The sequence below is a fragment of the Sorex araneus genome, chromosome 6, assembly GCF_027595985.1.
Source record: "Sorex araneus isolate mSorAra2 chromosome 6, mSorAra2.pri, whole genome shotgun sequence".
Lineage (NCBI taxonomy): Eukaryota > Metazoa > Chordata > Mammalia > Eulipotyphla > Soricidae > Sorex > Sorex araneus.
This window is the reverse complement of record NC_073307.1, coordinates 7,724,395-7,741,070: the sequence shown is the minus strand read 5'-3', so window position 1 is coordinate 7,741,070 and position 16,676 is coordinate 7,724,395. Positions and strand designations below refer to the sequence as shown.

General features: G+C 50.4%; 2 protein-coding genes across 2 annotated transcripts in view; one reads left to right on the top strand and one right to left on the bottom strand.

Moving 5' to 3' along the window:
- Positions 1-5,429, bottom strand: part of ALPK1 (alpha kinase 1) — a 116,075-nt gene extending 110,646 nt beyond the window's left edge. Inside the window, exon 1 of the mRNA XM_055141919.1 lies at positions 5,327-5,429. The gene's annotated coding sequence lies outside the window, so the exon portion shown is untranslated. The remainder of the gene's footprint in view (positions 1-5,326) is intronic.
- Positions 5,430-5,462: 33 nt separating this feature from the next.
- Positions 5,463-15,898, top strand: TIFA (TRAF interacting protein with forkhead associated domain). The gene is made up of 3 exons (XM_055141551.1): positions 5,463-5,586; positions 7,475-7,790; positions 12,039-15,898. The coding sequence occupies exon 3, from the start codon at positions 12,064-12,066 to the stop codon at positions 12,619-12,621; it is 558 nt and encodes a 185-aa protein (XP_054997526.1). The 5' UTR covers positions 5,463-5,586; positions 7,475-7,790; positions 12,039-12,063; the 3' UTR covers positions 12,622-15,898.
- The last annotated feature ends 778 nt before the right edge of the window (positions 15,899-16,676 follow it).

Below are 16,676 nucleotides of genomic sequence, written 5' to 3'. Positions count from 1 at the left end.
TAGAGTACAGACGTTGCATATGCACGCAGGAGCTCAGAGGAACTATGAGACACAACAAATTACTAACATCCACACCTCATTTCAAAATTTTGGTCCGAAATCTGGGCACTTTCCAGACACACTTTAGAGGAATTATGGGTTTGAATCCAGAACGACGTGATAAACAAATGCCGGGACAGAAGAAACATACCAGTTTTCTGGCTTCCCAGTACATACAGATGTTATATCAGCACTATACATTCCGCTATTGCCTGCAAGCCACACAAAAGCACTGAGTTTAACAAAACAAGTCACATGCCTTCACTCAAGAATGTTATTGCTAAAAAGCCAACCCAAACAGAACAAACAAAACCGCTACCCATCATGGGAGCCTTGTACAAGTTACAGTCATTTTCAAGGTGGTGGAAGCTGACGGTTGGGGCAACTTCTGAAGACAATCATAAACTTTGCGTCTCACTGGACTGCTTCATGGAAGATTTCTCAGTAGCCCGCAATGCAGTTTGATCGCATTTTACACCTGGAAGAACCTCTTTCAGAACTGGAATTGATCCTCTCCACCCTTGCCACTGCTGAGTGCACAGCCCCCCGCCCCCCACAATCCTTTTTTTGACCTGTCAGTAACGGTTACAGTATCTTCCATCTCAAGAAGCTACTTTCTTGGCTCATCCCTAAGAAGCAACCTCTCATGTGTCGAGATACCCCAAGATGGTAAAAATTCAGTCTCCACAGGAGGCTCCACTTCCAATGCCATTTCTAATTTTTGCCTTTTCTGCCACCACAGCCCTTTACTTCCTCTACCGAAGCTTGGAACCCTCCAAGTCTGGGCCCGGAATCAGCTTTGCTCAAATTCCTGTTAATGTTGCTATTTTCACTTCCTCCCTTGCGTTATACCCATGAATGTTCCTTCCCAATAGCATCTGGACTCATGAATCCTTTCCAGGTTTCTGATGTCCTCTCTCCGGATCAGAAGAATTGATCTCTAATCTGCAACCACTGAGACTTTGTAATGTGCCTGTCAAGTTGACAGGTGGGGCGGGGGTGGGGGTGGGGTGGGGGGGGTGGGGGGGGTGGGGAGGGAATACGGGAACACTGGTGGAGGAAGTTGACACTGCTGGCGAGATTGGTGTTGAAATATCATATGCTTAAAACTCAACTATCTTTGTACATCATGGTTCTTTAATTAAAAAATAGTAAAATAATTGATTTCTATGGAAGTTTGTAGCACTGTCATCCCATTGTTCATCGATTTGCTCGAGCGGGCATCAGTAACATCTCCATTGTGAGACTTGTTACTGTTTTTGGCATATTGAGTACGCCATAGGTAGCTTGCTAGGCTCTGCCGTGGTGGGGGTGGGGGGATACTCCCTGTAGCTTGCCGGGCTCTCCGAGAGGGATCAGAGGAATAGAACCTGGGTCGGCCGCGTGCAAGGCAAATGCCGTACCCACTGTGCTATTGCTCCAGTCCATGGAAGTTTAAGTATTTTTAAAATCAGAATGTTTTTGTTATGTACTGCTCTTTCTTTCTTTCCTTCCTTCCTTCCTTCCTTCCTTCCTTCCTTCCTTCCTTCCTTCCTTCCTTCCTTCCTTCCTTCCTTCCTTCCTTCCTTCCTTCCTTCCTCCCTCCTTTTCTCTTTCTTTCTTTCTTTCTTTCTTTCTTTCTTTCTTTCTTTCTTTCTTTCTTTCTTTCTTTCTTTCTTTCTTTCTTTCTTTCTTTCTTTCTTTCTTTCGTTCTTTCTTTTCTTTCCCTTTCTTAATTCACGGTGAGATAAACCATCACAGAGCTATTCATGACTGGGTTTCAGTCATACAATGTTCTAATACCCATCCCTTCACCTATGAATCTGGCATATTTCCCACCATCAATGTCCCCAGTTTCTGTTCCACCCCCCCTCCGATCCCTCCCACCACAATCTGCCCCTGTGGCAGATACTTTTCTTCTTGCTCTCTTTTTCTCTCTCTCTCTCTCTCTCTTGCTCGTTCGCTCTCTCGCTCTCTCTCCCTGCCCCCCCCCCATGTGTGCATTATGCTTTGCACTGGGTGGCAGCTTTGCATTGTGGATGTGACTGCTAGGGCTATCGGGGGTACAGAGAGGCTGGGGAAAGTAGCCCAGCCCGTTCCCGAGAGAGCCTGGAGATTTCAGTCACAAAACCCACATACCCAAATTTTCAGCACATTAATATCCTGGTGAGGTCCATCTCAAGATGGTGGAGTTCAGTCAGGGGCATGGCGCGATTTTGGGTTGTGGGAGCGAACGGCTGCCGGCAGCTCTGTTGGGGCAGGCACTGGCACACCGCCCCGCTCTGATCCCCAGCAGATCTTTCTCCATAGACTGAAACGGTCTGTCTGAACAGCAGGCAGGCATATGGACACAGGGAGGATGCCACACCAACTTTCCATTTCCACTCCAACCCTTTGAACTTCTGCCTATCTCTGATTTAGGAAAAGGAGCAAAGTGAGGTATCGCAGGGGCTTCTGAAGGTTCCCACTGGGTGGCAGGGGCATCGGCTGTGAGTGAGTTACCCTGAACCTGGCATCCGAGTTGGACAACAGAAATTGGATGAGGTGACTCGGGGTGGAACAGCACTGAGCAGATAGCAGGGTCACACACCCTGCAAGGTCACACAACCCAAAGACCAGTAAGGGACACAAGTCAGCAACAGAAAATAGGTTTTCCTTACATTACTATAAAAAAACAAACAAACAAATTTCACTACTGGGCTACAGTAGCTTCCCAATTTTTAATTTTATAATTTGCATTTACTTAAATACTCAAATCCATCAGCTATCATGGTATGATGGGTAGTGTTTTTGTTCTGTTTGGGTTGGCTTTTGAGCAATAACATTCTTAAGTTAAGGCATGTGACTTGTTTTGAAAACATCTGAAAGAAACTCTTCCCCTCCCCCATAGAAAAATTCCTTATAGTTCCAAAGTACCAAGTAATCAAATTACAAGTTATATTCTGACCAGGTGAAGGAAGACAAGGAAGGGGACAGTTCCCGGAAGCCATACCCATCACTTAATAGAGGAGCTGAGACCAAAGTTCACTTTGTGGGGAGCTTCCCAGCCGTGCCCAGGGGTCCTGGGAGCTGGTATCTGGCCAGCCAAGGGGACACCATCGAATAAAAGGGCCTGAGCACTTGGTCCTGTTTGGGCCCTTCAGAGCTGGGGACCACGAGGTGACCACCTCGAGTCAACATCCATAATAACCCATCAAACAATCTTTTCATTTGAAAATCATGGTTTCAGAGGACCCAGGCATGCGACTCACTGATGGAGCCAGTCACACACTGTCCTGCATGCAAGAGTGAAGAGCAATGCCACCCCACACGTCAAGTGCTCTCTCTGGGACAGGACTGCCCCCTGCTACACACACACACACACACACACACACACACACACACACACACACACACACACACACACACACACACACACACACACACACACACACACACACTGCAACCAAGTGATTGTACAATCTCAGACATTGCAGCAGCAACAGCAAAACAAAGAACTTTGACGTGGTTTTTTGGGTGTCACGTAGAAACAGGGATCAAATAAAGCACAGATTACAAATAACTTTGCCAAATTCAGCTACTAAACATTTTTAAGTTCCTTTTAAACCTACCCCCGCCCTCCCCAGGATCCTCAGGAAGAGCAATACAATTAAATTACAGAAGGAAACGGGCACATTTCTCTTTGGCGCTGAGCCTAGCTAAGCTTTCAGAAATCTGGGCCTTTTGTCCAAAAGTTTTCATAAGCGCGGGAAGCTGGGCTGGAGAATCACAAGGGCCCTGCATCTCTGCCATTCGAGAGGGGGACGACCCAGAGAGGTAACTGTGGCTCGGCCATGTGTCCCCCTCAGACTCTAGTTCTTTAGGGGCTCTGGGAGGCCATTCTCAGGGACGTTTGGTCAGCCCATTGGACCTGGAGGAGGTTGTTCTGAGGGTCACCAGAGCTACCCCACGGGGACTGGGGTGACCAGGAGGTGGTGGGACTGAACCTGGGGTCTCACATATGCAAAGCACCCACCCTGCCCTTTTCCTCCTGAACCCCAGCAGACTTTTGAGAAAGAGTGACCTTTCAACTGTGCATTTGCAGCTGTTTTAATTTTCCACAATCCTATTTCAGTTTGTCGGTCCATTAATTTGAATAAGTTATCAGACAGGATAACAGGATAAAGCAACCACAGCTGAAGCCTGGGGGGGGGGGGTGCGGGGATCATCTCCTCCATCAGCAAAAGTTTAGCAATTGTTGAACTTCTCTATTGGTTTTTGGTTTTGGCTGTTGGTTTGGGGTCAGAGCTGGCAGCGCTCAGGGCTTACTCTGGGCTCCAGCCAATGCTCCGGGGAGCGGACGTGGCTGGAGGATGGAGCCCGGGTTGACAGGTTCAGGGCGTGGCTTTACCTGTTCTTTCTCTCCAGCCACTGGCAGCGCCTAGGGAGTCCTTCTGAAAGCTCAGTGGCTCAGTATCAGAAACTCCAATTCTGATCCCACTTTTTTTTTTGTTTTTGAATTGTTCGAGTTTATTGCTGTGGTCAGATGGCACGTCTCCCACACAGCCGCTCTAATCTTCTTTAGGGGAAAGACGAGCCTCTGGCTTTCCAGAAAACCGACAATAAACGTGGATGATTCACCGACAGCGCGCCGGCCTTTGCAGGACTCGGACCCCTCGCCTCGCTGGGGGCTCCTAACGGGCGCTGGGTGAGCCACGACCCTCCGCCCCGCCCCCCCCCAACGCTGCCAGCCCTTGGGTGAGCTCCAAAGGGACACTGGGTGAGTCACGACCCTCCGGCCGCCCCTAACGCAGCCTCCCCTTGGGTGGGCACCGGCGGGGGGACGCGCCCTCGGACTGTCCGCGCGTGGACGCGCCTCGCCCACCTGCAGCCCCGAAGCGGGGCCTTTCCCAGGCTCGGCGCGGGGGGGGGGGGCGCGACTGCCCGAGCAGGTGGGCCGGCGGGGCGCCTCGTGCCCCCTCAACCCTCCTCCTCCTCCTCCTCCTCCTCCTCCTCCTCCTCCTCCTCCCACGGGGCCCCCCAGCCCCTCCGAGTGGTCCTGCCTCCTCCCAGCCCCCCGGGGAACTGTAGCAGGCCCGCCAGGAGCCGTCGGGGAGCCAGCGGCGCGCATTCGCCCCGCAGCCGTCTCCGCCCCGGCTTCCCGCGCCCCCTCCGGGGCGGGCCTCAGTTTACCCCCGTGCGCCAGGTCGTCGGGGCGGGGCGGGCTGTGCCGCTGGCGGGCCGGGTGGGGCGGATTCCCCTCCCCCGCATCCCTGTCCCCCCCCGGGGCTCGGCTGGATCGCAGACCCGCTCCCCCTCGCAGACTCACCTCTCGGGGGGCGGGCGCACGGGCCGCACGGAGGGTCCCCGGGGCGCAGCGGAGGGAGGAAGCGACGTGCCGGCCGCGGGCCGCTGTCCCGGACGCCGCCGCCTCTAGGGGGCGCTGCGGCCCGGCGCGCGCGGCTCTATAAAGGCTCGGGGCCGGGGGGCGCGCCCGGCCGCGCGCGGGAGCTGCGGTTCCCCTGGCGGGCTGCGTGGAGGCGGCGCGCGGGGAGCGGCGCGGAGCCCGACCCCTGGTAACCCGCAGGGGTGAGTGTGGGGGGCGCTGGCGGGGGGAGGGGGGCGTCCTTGCTGAGCGTTCCCCGCAGAGGGAAGTCCCGAGCTCTGGCTCTGGGGGGGTCCGGGCTTGGCCGGCCCCGGGACCTTTGCAGTTGGGGGACGGGGCCTTCCCAGAGGAGATCGTGGCAAGGGGGACTTGTGTCCTTCGCCAGGTCGGGGGCCGCGGGTCCGCGCGGGCCAGTTCCCGGCCGGGGTCGCGGGCAGGGGGTTTCCCGGCGCCGGGGCCGCGCTGGCCCGCGGAGCCCGGGAAAGGGAAAGGGAAAGGGCAATCGGACGGCCGGCCCGTTTCGGGGCTTTCCCGGCCTCGCTCCCGCGGCCCCGGAGTTTCACAAGAGCCGCGGTTCCCTTCCCTCCCTCCCTCCCTCTCTCCCTCCCCCTTTCCCTCTCCCTCCCCCTTCCCCCTTCCCCTTCCCCGGGCCGGCGGGCAGCGGCCAGCGCGCGTGCCACGGAGGCGGCCCGCCTCGCTCCCTGGGGGAAACTGGGGGCCGGGGACGCAGCAGGGGTGCGGAGGGGGAGTTGAACGCGCGAGGCCCCCCGGTTACTCCCAACACCACAATAAAGGGTGAGGGGTCACCCCCCGAATTTTTATTTTTATTTATTTATTTTTTCTTTTTGGGTGACACCCGGCGATGCTCAGGGGTCACTCCTGGCTCTGCACTCAGGAATTACTCCTGGCGGTGCTGGGGGACCCTATGAGATGCTGGGGATCGAACCCGGGTCAGCCGCGAACAAGGCAAACGCCCTACCCGCTGTGCTATTGCTCCAACCCCCCAATCCCCGCCCCCGAATTTTTAAAAAAGAGAAACCCAGATGGGGTGTATGGGGGTCACTGTTTCTGTTAAAACTGTTGGGACACCTGGCTCTTAACGAAAAAAAAATATATATCTATATATATCTATATCTCACTGCCTTTGTTTGTGGCCCCCGACGGCCACACGCCCTTCTGGGGGCTAATGCTCCACAGACAGCGGGGTCCGGGGACGGACCCACTCTCCCTGCGTTTGAGAGGCAGGGCGCTTTCGCCCAAGAGGGGACCCCCACACCCCATCTTCTGCTTTCCGGAGTCAGAGGAGCAGGGGACACAGACATCGCTGCGTGGGACCTTTGTCACTTTCACACCCCTGGTGTCCCTTATTTATCACAGTTTTATTGAGTTCATGGTTCATCAGTTTCTCTTCCCCTCCTCTGTCCAGATGAGACGGTTTGTGGGTTTTTTGTTTTTTGGTTTTCCTTTGGGTCGTTTTTATGAAGAAAACAGGCTGAAGTTCTGGATATTCAGCGTGTGTGGTATGAAAGGCGGAGGGGACAGAGGACGGAGTGGGGCGGGATAGCGGAATATCTCCGTGTCACCTCCCCCCACCGTAAAAGGGCCCTCTAGGGTGATTTGGGCGAGTTCCTCCTCCCTCCCTCTCCTTCTCCTTCTTCTTCCTCCTTCTCCTTTTTCCTCTTCTCTTTTTCTCTCCCCCTCTTTCTTCCCCCTCCCCCCTCTCTGTCCGTTTCTGTCTCTCTGATAATACTTCAACAGATTTGGAAAAGCTGCTAGAAATTTTTTTTTTTTTGCTTTTTGGGTCACACCCGGCGATGCACAGGGGTTACTCCTAGCTCTGCACTCAGGAATCACCCCTGGTGATGCTCAGGGGACCATATGGGATGCTGGGATTCGAACCTGGGTCGGCCGCATGCAAGGCAAACGCCCTACCTGCTGTGCTATTCCTCCAGCCCCTACTGCTAGAATTTTTTTGGGGGGGGGGTCTTCTCCCAAGTGGTGTTCAGGGGGCTTGAGGCCCCCTTGCTAAGGATGGAGCCATTGTAGACCACGAACAAGGCGTGCACCTTAACCCCGATACTCTCTCTCCAGTCTCCACAGGCTCGGCCCTAAGTCCTGGGAGCATCTGTGCTAACTGCCGCCCGCTGCCCACAGCACTGTCCACTGAGGCTCTCGGCGGCCGGAGCCCCCTCTCGACTCCCAGGGTGGAGCTTTGCGGGTCCTGTCATGGTGGCTCTGTGGCCACTTCTCTGTCGGTGGCAGAGTGACTGGTAGCAGTGGGTGCCTGGCACAGGACAAGCTTCCAGAAAGTTCCAGAAGGAGAGGCGACCTTCCTTGCTCCAGGATTTGTATCCGCCTGTCAGACCTCACGGGTGAGGTGCGTCTGCTCAGGTGCTCAGGACGGAAGGTGAGTTTCTTGCTCAGATTACACGTCCCTCAGCCTCTGTCTTGGGTCCCCGGCCGGCAACTTGTCTGGAGGACTTGCTTGCGTCTCCATGTCATCTCTGCCCCTTCTGCCTTCACACTTTGAACGGCGTGAAGTTAAAAGGGTCCTCGGAGTCCGGGGGCAGTGACTGGTAGGGACTAGCTTAAGAGCCAGTATTTTAAAGGCTTTTTTTTTTTTAAATAAGGCACGGAGTTTATAAAGTTACTCATAGCTGAGTCTCGGGCACACAATGTTCCCACAGCAAACCCACCACCAGTGTCAACTTCCCTCCACCAGTGTCCCCAGTGTCCCCTCACCCCCCAGCCTGCTTCCGTGACAAGCATTTTATTTTTTTGTTTGTTTTTTCTTTTTTTCTTTTTGGGTCACACCCGGGGTGTGCACAGGGGTCACTCCTGGCTCTGCACTCAGGAATCACCCCTGGCGGTGCTCAGGGGACCATATGGGATGCTGGGAATCGAACCTGGGTTGGCCGCATGCAAGACAAACACCCTCCCCGCTGTGCTATTGCTCCAGCCCCCAAGCATTTTATTTTCTTAAGGTGGGGGGGATTTTAGGTAGCATAGTTTCCAATACTGTTGTGACAGGGTTTCATGCCTAACATGTTCTAGCAGCACGTCATCCACCAGAGTGACCTGTGCTTCTGCTGTCCTCTCACCCCGGCCGTGGTTAGCTTCCTGCTGAAGACCAGCTCTTGGTTTGGGTTGCCTTTGGGTATTTGTTCTACCCCTAATATATTTCTTCATATCCCAGGTGTGAGTGACATCAGTCTGTGTCTGTCCCTCTCCTAATTTCACTCAGCACGATACTCTTTAGATCCATCCGCATGGCAGCATGATTTCAACTTTTCTTCCGTGTTTTTTTTTTTTTAACACATCCTTTGGTGCTCAGGGGTTTCTCCTGGCTCTGAGCTGAGAGATAACTCTTGGTGGGCTTAGGGGACCATATGGTATGCCGGGGATCGAATCTGGGTTAGCCACATGCAAGGCGAACGCTGTACTATCGCTCCGGTCCCAATTTCATCTGTTCTTAGAGCAGAGTAGTGTATACATTCCATTGCGTATACATTCCATAGTTCCTTTATCCAGTCATCTGTTCTCGGACACTTGGCATGTTTTGGGCTGTTGTAATTAGTGCTATAGTGAACAGAGGAATGCAGATGTCTTTGCTGTAGTGTTTTGGGCCTCTGCTGTGTCATATGGAAGAGAAGCCAATATTTGACAGTATGCCTCAATTCAGGGTCACCCTGGAGTTGAATCCCTGAAAATTGGTTCTCACCCTGACACTTGTTGCCTCTAACTTGAAGCAAAGATGTCAGCTTTCCCCCGGAAGTGAGCCGTCTGTCTGCCTTGGTACGAGGCACCTGAGTGCGCTCACTTTTCTTGGTAGTGGTTCTGCTCAAAAGATGGGGTTTGTGGGCGGAGAGATGGTAGAGAAGATAGGGTCCTTGCCTGGCATGTGGCGGGCCCAGCTTCAGTCCCAAGCACCACATAAGCTCCCCTGAGTGATCCCTGAGCACAAAGCCAGGAGTAAGCCCTGAGTACAACCGGTGTGATCCAAAACCAAATCAACGAAACCAAATCAAAAAAAGAAGAAAAAAGGATGTCTAAGTAATAGTTTACACTGAGATCACAAAAGGAAAATTTGTGTTGTAACAAATACAAATGCTGTTCACAATGCACTGATATATATATATGCTTATATATATGTTTATATATATTTATATATGAATATATATATTCTTTTTTTTTGGAGAGAGTCACGGCCAGTAGAGTTCAGAGAATCAAACAGAAGACAGTATAGGCAAGGCTACATTGTGCTCTTGTTGTTTTATTTGGGGGCCACATCCGGGGGTGCTCAGGGCTTACTCCTGACTCTGTGCTCAGGGATCACTCCTGGAGGGGCTCAGGGGAACACAAGGTGTGCCGGAATTGAACTCAGGTCAGCTGCGTGCAAGGCAAGTGCCCTCGCTGCTCTGCTATTGCTTCAGCCCCATACTGTGGTTTTTAATCTATTTCTCCTGTAGGAACTGGGTTGTTTCAAGTCCAGCAATGGAATAAGACAGTGTCTGCTGTTATCCAGTGAGCAACAAAGCCAACAAAATGGATGGGTGCTCACAGTGCCTTTTTGCTAATAGCTAGTTCTTTACTTGCCAGCCACTCATTGCATCACTTCATGCTTTGTGATGCTTATTCTCTTAAGCTGTGCCATGACTGACGAGATTTGATTATCATAATTATCTTCAAATCAGCATAGGATGTCCAAACCAACTCTGCCCATTTTATGGTCATTCCTGAAGTTTCATTTTCATTCTTCTCTTCTCCCTCTTGGCCGGCCCAGATTTTTTTGAATAGTGTAATATGATGGGATTTATCTCCCCACACTTCTCAATTTATTCCAAATGGAGATTTTAAATAGAAGATTTCTTTCTAAAGTGAATATAAAAGGAATTTTGCTTGGCTGTCAAGAACGGAATAAGACAAGAGTTTGGTTTTTAGCAGTATAACCTTAGAAATAGAAGGGAAGATTCTCTTTTTCAGCAGCACTGTTGGAAAAAGAAAGAATCTTACTGTATTTTTTTAAAACCAGCATAATTTTGATACTAGTGTCTAATATAGATGGCAAACAGAAAGCAATAAAAATTCAAATCAGTCTCACCACTTGGATGCCCAGCCCTGACTGGATGTGAAAGGAACAGAGTACAGAATACCCAGCATCACAGTGTAATTTGGTTCCTCCCCGTGCAGGAATCAGGGTGTTTCACAGTTTCTCAAGAAGAATATTGATTTGTCTAGAAATGGGGAAAAGAATGCCTTTTATGTCTTGAAAAATGCAAGATCTGGTATATAGTCTATTCCTATAGGTAGAAGAGATTTTTCTGTGTGGAAACAAGTATTTCCCCACCTTGTTGTAAAAAGAACAAATTTTTTTCTAAGGATTCAGGCATTTTTCAGTCATTGACTTTAGAAGAGGAATAGGATGGAATTGGAGAGAAGATAATTTTTCCTTATATCCTTTTTCACAATTTGAACTTTTAAAACCTGTGCCTACAGCTCTTTTAGTTTTCAAGGTTTTACTTTCCAAGTTACACTTCATAAAAGTTTTAACAATGAATTCTCCTATCCCACTTCATAACTTAATCCCACTGATGCTGAAAGTGGAGGTGAGGGTCAGGAACTCAGCTGGCTGCAGTGGTCAGTCAGAGCCCCTGGGGTCAGTGGCAGTTTGTGCAGTCAGAGAAAGCGCTCCTTGCCAGGAACAGACTGGGGCACTGAAAGGACCACATGGGGATTTGGTAAGATGGGTTATGTCAAATTTCAAGATGGCACAATAACTTTTCAGAACATTTATTGTACTGACTAGGAATGACTTTGTAAAGCATCATCGTCATAACTGTAATGTTCAGATTAGACAGACTTCACAATTCATCATCTGATATAACAGCTATTAAACAGTAGGGGCCCAGGGAGGTAGTTTAGTGGTAGAAGTCATGCTTGGCCTTCTAGAGGCCCTGGGTTCAATCCCCGGTACTGGTAGGGTGAAGAGGAAAGTAAATAAATTGGAGCCTCCTTCTCTCCCTTCTCTGTGGTATGTTTTCTTTCCTGGCACTTTATTAACATTAATTTCTTATTATTGTCCTGATTATTGCCATAATTATTGTTTTTGTGCCATGCCCAGTGAGGCCCAGGGGTTACGCATAACATGGTGGTTAGGGATTGCTCCTGGGGATGTTCCTCGGGGAACCAGGGGGGACCAGGAATTGAACCCTGGACTTCTGTACGCACGCACACACTCCAGCCCATTGAACGGTCTCTCTGGCTCTGTCCAGACTATTTAAGGTCAGGGCTCAGAGTCAAACTAATATGCCAGTTTTTGTAGGGCTTGGTGTGGAACTCCCCGGTTTCTTTAAAAGTATGTCTTTTTTCTTTTCGAATTTTTTTTCCAGTTTTGGGGCTACACCTAGTGGTGCTGGGTGCAGGGTCAACTGAATGGTGCTCAGGGGACCATTCAGTGCTGGACATCAGACCTAAGGGTCCCCCCTTAAAGTCTTGCACCAAAGCCAGTTGAGCCGTCTCCTGGACCCTGCGTTGCTTTCTTAACTTCGAGTCTAAGCAGATCACGTGTCAGTAGATTTCCCTCCAAATATGAGAAGGGGAGATCTCAATGCCTAACGTGCCGTAGAGAATTAACACGCTGATCCGATTGTTCCAGGCCGGTGAGGTTTGGAGGCCCCGCCATGTCCTATTTCGAAGAGGCTGACACAGAGGAGACAGTAACTTGTCTGCAGATGACTCTCTACCACCCCAGCCAGCAGCAAAACGAGATCTTCCAATCAATACGGTTTTACAACCGGGAGAAGCTGCCCTCCAGCGAGGTGGTGAGATTCGGCCGGAATTCCAGCATCTGTCGCTACACCTTTCAGGACAAACAGGTTTCGCGGGTTCAGTTCTCGCTGCAGCTGTTTAAGAAGTTTGACAGCTCAGTGCTCTCGTTCGAGATAAAAAACATGAGCAAGAAGACGAGCCTGCTGGTGGACAACAAGGAGCTCGGCTACCTCAACAAGATGGATCTGCCCTACCGGTGCATGGTACGGTTCGGCGACTACCAGTTCCTGCTGGAGAAGGAGGACGGGGAGTCCTTGGAGTTCTTTGAGACCCAGTTTATTCTGTCGCCGAAGTCACTCTCGCAGGAGAACAACTGGCCCGCCCAGAAGCCTGTACCCGAGGATGGCAGCTACTCCTCTTGGTCCACCCAGGACAGTTCGCCCTTGGAAATGGATGAAAATGAGTTCTGAGCCTGGAGAACTGAGATCAGGAAGGATAGACAGACTCGGGGACATTTAACAGATGTCCGCTTGTCGTGCTGACGTCACCTGCCAGTGCCTGGCGTCACTGAATCTGTCAGACTCTCAATGTGTGCACGTTACTTTAGTGCCTGCCGGTGCGTTAAAGCCTTGGCTGTGCAGGAACGGGGATATCCAAATTAGGTGGTGGTTTCTGTTGGCTGCTGGATCCTGTTTGGCCATCGTGAGACACCATTCTCTGCATCCGTCTCTGCATCTGGTCCGGTCATTTCAGAGCTGCCCTTCGTCAAGCTCCAAGCCCCAAGCAGGCTGCACCTGGCGCTTGGAGTCAGCTGCACTTGAGGTCCCAGGTTTCTGAACCCGGGTGCTGAGCGTTGGCGTGGCGGCGTGTCCCTGTGCCTTTACTACGGGAAGACTGATTTGAGAAAGAGGAGATTGGTCTTTCACTTCTGGAGAATGAGTATTTGTTCCCCAGAACAGAGTTCTCATTCAGTTCAGTATCTAAGTATTTAAATGTGCCAAGAGAGCACCATTCTGCCGAGATTCAGGTTTTTCCTTTTCGGTTTAAAACAAATTTTAAGTTTGTTCAGTTCTATGTAATACATACATTTTTTAAAAAATCCTCAATTCCCACTTTTTATGTTACTGGTGCCCGCTTGAGCAAATCGATGAGCAACAGGATGACAGTGACAGTCTCATTTGTTATAGCCTTCATGCAGTGTTTTCTCTATTTTTTCTAAGCATTTTCTTTGGGACTTTTTTTTTCTTTTTCCTTTTTGGTGTTTGAGCTACTCCCAATGCAGTGCTGAGGATTGAACAACGCCTTCTGCATGCAGTGCTTTGCTTAGCCACAAGCCCTCTGAGCCACCCCCTGGCCCTGGACTTGTTTCTGGCCTTCCCCACAGTGATGGGTATCTTTAGGGCTACGTAGTGCCAGGGCCAAACCCAGCATTCTGGGCATGCCCTCCAGCACTCTGAGAAAGCAAGCAAAGATCTGCTCTTAGATTACTCTATACAAATATGTAACAAAATTATTTAAATTTCTAGTAGTATAAGTACATACTACTCTGCTCTAAAACTATAGAAAGCAAAGAACTGCTAAGACTACTCTATACAACTATATAAAATAATTTATGATAATGTTTAAATATTTTTGAAGATTTTATCTTCTAAAATAGGTGCTTATATTTGATTCTCATTCAAGTGATTCCGACTAGGTGATCAGTGACGTTTAAATAACATTCAAGTGTTCAGATTTGCTAAATTCTAGCACTTCCAAGAAGTGAAGCTTTGTGTGCAATTTTTTTTTTCCAAGTAGATCAAGTTTTCTACATTGTGTTCATTAAAAAACTAAATAATGCCTTTCTGGATAAGGCTGTGAGCTATGGCAGAATGAATACTGAGAACGAATGCTGACTTACCATCGATGAGACTCTGGGTTTGATCATCAGCAAACACACACACAAACTCCTTCTATGTTTCTTTTCCTAATTTATGTGCTTGAAATTTTCGTTAGCTCGCTCCCTTCCCTGTCGCTGTCACTGCAGTGACCAGCAGTCACACACACTGGGCTCCGGTGCTGTGGTCTGTGGGTGCAACGCTCAGATACTGCATCGGCTGATGGTGTGGGGGTCAGGGGCCTCGGTGGGAGTCCTGGGCCATAGTGGGGATCACACTGGCATGAGGAACACTGTCAGTTCTTAGCTGAGACCTCAGCAGGAAGAGGTCCACCACCCAGCCAGTTTACTGCCTCCTCAGTTCCAAACTAATGTTTTGTTTTTCCCAACAAAACTGGGGGTTTGAGCCACCCCTGGCAGTGATCAGGGAACCGTATGAAATCAAACAGGGTCGGCTATGTGCAGAGATAACCCCCGTACTATTTCTCTGACCCTTAAGTATTTTTCATAACTTTCCAGCTTCTCACTAAGAATGTTCAACGTCTCTAGACCATTCCTGATTCGCTGCATAGGTGCGTGATACCCGGCACCCTCACCGCTAGCCCTGAGCCTCCAAGTACATCTACAAAAGTGGCCAGTGTGAGGCCGAGAAAGAACCTCATATGTGCCATGACAGGCTGCACTTAAGCAAAACAAGCAGTAGGCCTAAATTTCTGTTTTCCCCCTAAAAATTCCCTGAGATTGCCCTTGGCCGAAGCTGGAAATCCCCCAGACGCCTCTAGCCAGTCCTATGATAAGTGGGATTATCTCTGGCACAGCAGGTGGGCATGACCAATTAGCTCACAGACTTGTGACTGCTTCGTCGCAATTCTTGGGAAAACTGCCAACGTTGCTTATATAACCATATGCCATATAATGTTCCCTGGAACTGTGGTCGGGTCCAGATTCTTTTGCTTTCGCATTTTCACTTCTGGAACTGGTGTCTCTGCCAACGGGAAACCCAGGTATAACGGCCAGAAAGATCACCTCACTTCCCAAATCCACATCCTACCTCTCCTGCTCACTCCTTGGGGTTGAGTAACTAGCCCCCCTCCACCCCCAACCTCCGCACCCTATTTCTATGTGCTAATCTTTAGGACCTGTGACTGCATTGTTACATGGCGGAGGAAGCTTAGTTGTAGGATGGAATTAAGACTGCTAATGGAGGACCTTTTAAACTGAGTGATTATCCCAAATTATCTGGGTGGCCCAATGACGCAGAGGCAGGAAGAGGCAAAACGGCTTGTAGGAGATGCAGGGTGACACCCCCTGCTCCTGCTGGAGGTGGAGATGAAGGGGCCCCGGGACAGAAGACGTGCAGCTCCTGAAGACACAAATGTGCACTGGACATCTCACTGCTGCACCGGGAGAGGCGGCTGGGGCGGGAGCAGCTGTGTATGTGGACGCCTTGCAGTGAACTTCTATCCAACTGGAGGATGGCAAAACTACTGTGAGCTCAACTGAAGCCACTGGTGAGAGCAACAGAGAGCGCCCAGGGTCCCACCTCTGAGCTCATTCGGCTCCCCTTCTCACTCCTGTCAATCAGCTGCCTGTACTATACCATCTTTTTCTGCCACACAGCGCCTGCTCCATGTGGACTTATAAGCCAGTTAGAACTCCTGGTTAGAATTGCTTCCAGTGTAACTAGACTCAGGGTAAAAAAGGTTTTCTGTAAACAAAGTGTGATACTTTGACCACTAGTACCTGTTGTCACATTTTGACCATTTTGGAAGATCTCACTTGTCTGGTTTCCTGTCCTTGAGACTAATAAATGAGTCACTGAGTTACAGAGTCTAAATACTGTGGAATTCAGATGCCATTGTCCTGAATCAAGAGTTGTTAGGCGATTAGTTAGAAAAACCTCAATGTCACAGAATAAAATGGTTAATAAGTCCTCTTAATTGACATCTTAGTAAAATCAGGTTTTGTTCAATTTGAGAAAGATTATTATTTTTTTTAAGAACACACAAGGTAAAGGGGTTGTTAAACCGTGATTTATCGTCGTTGTTCAAAGACCCAGAAATCGTGCAGCTGATTCGAGTAGTAATACAGGTTTTGGTTACAAGTCGTAAAGGAAGTGGGAGGATCTGAGAGAATCTGGGGCAGGGGTGAGGCAGGAGGGGCTGCACCTTGGGCACGGCTGCAGCTCTGTCCCAGAAGCGTGCTGCGGCTCCCATCCCACAGTGTGTCGGCTCCGGCTGCTCCTCAGTCACCCGGTGAGAAGCTGAGCTCTCGCTTCTAGTTCTAGGGAGGCTGACCAGGGCCCAGCCCTGTCACTACCAGCAGAGAAAAAGCATCTTTCCAAACCGTGCCTCGAGGGTGTTGCTGGCCCGAGGTGCTCTAACAAGTCATGAAGCTTGAAGGAAAGTGCTTTGTGGGGCCTTCTGAAGTGGCGGGTGCACGGCTGTAGCTTCCAATCTCGGGTCCCATGTCATGTAGGTTTTCTGCAAGAAACCGGTGTGAGCTCCTCCGTCTCCTGTGCGGACTGTCTGCAGTCAGGCTCTCCCTTGAGAGCCAGTATTGTTCCACTCTAGGTCTGAGTTGCTGCTCGACTGCTGACTGCTCTCAGTAGCCTGTGTCTTGGCTGCAGCCTGCTTCACCTGCTGCCCC

Bases quoted from the DNA above. Each gene is read 5' to 3' on its own strand.
- TIFA (XM_055141551.1), top strand. From the start codon at position 12,064: ATGTCCTATTTCGAAGAGGCTGACACAGAGGAGACAGTAACTTGTCTG.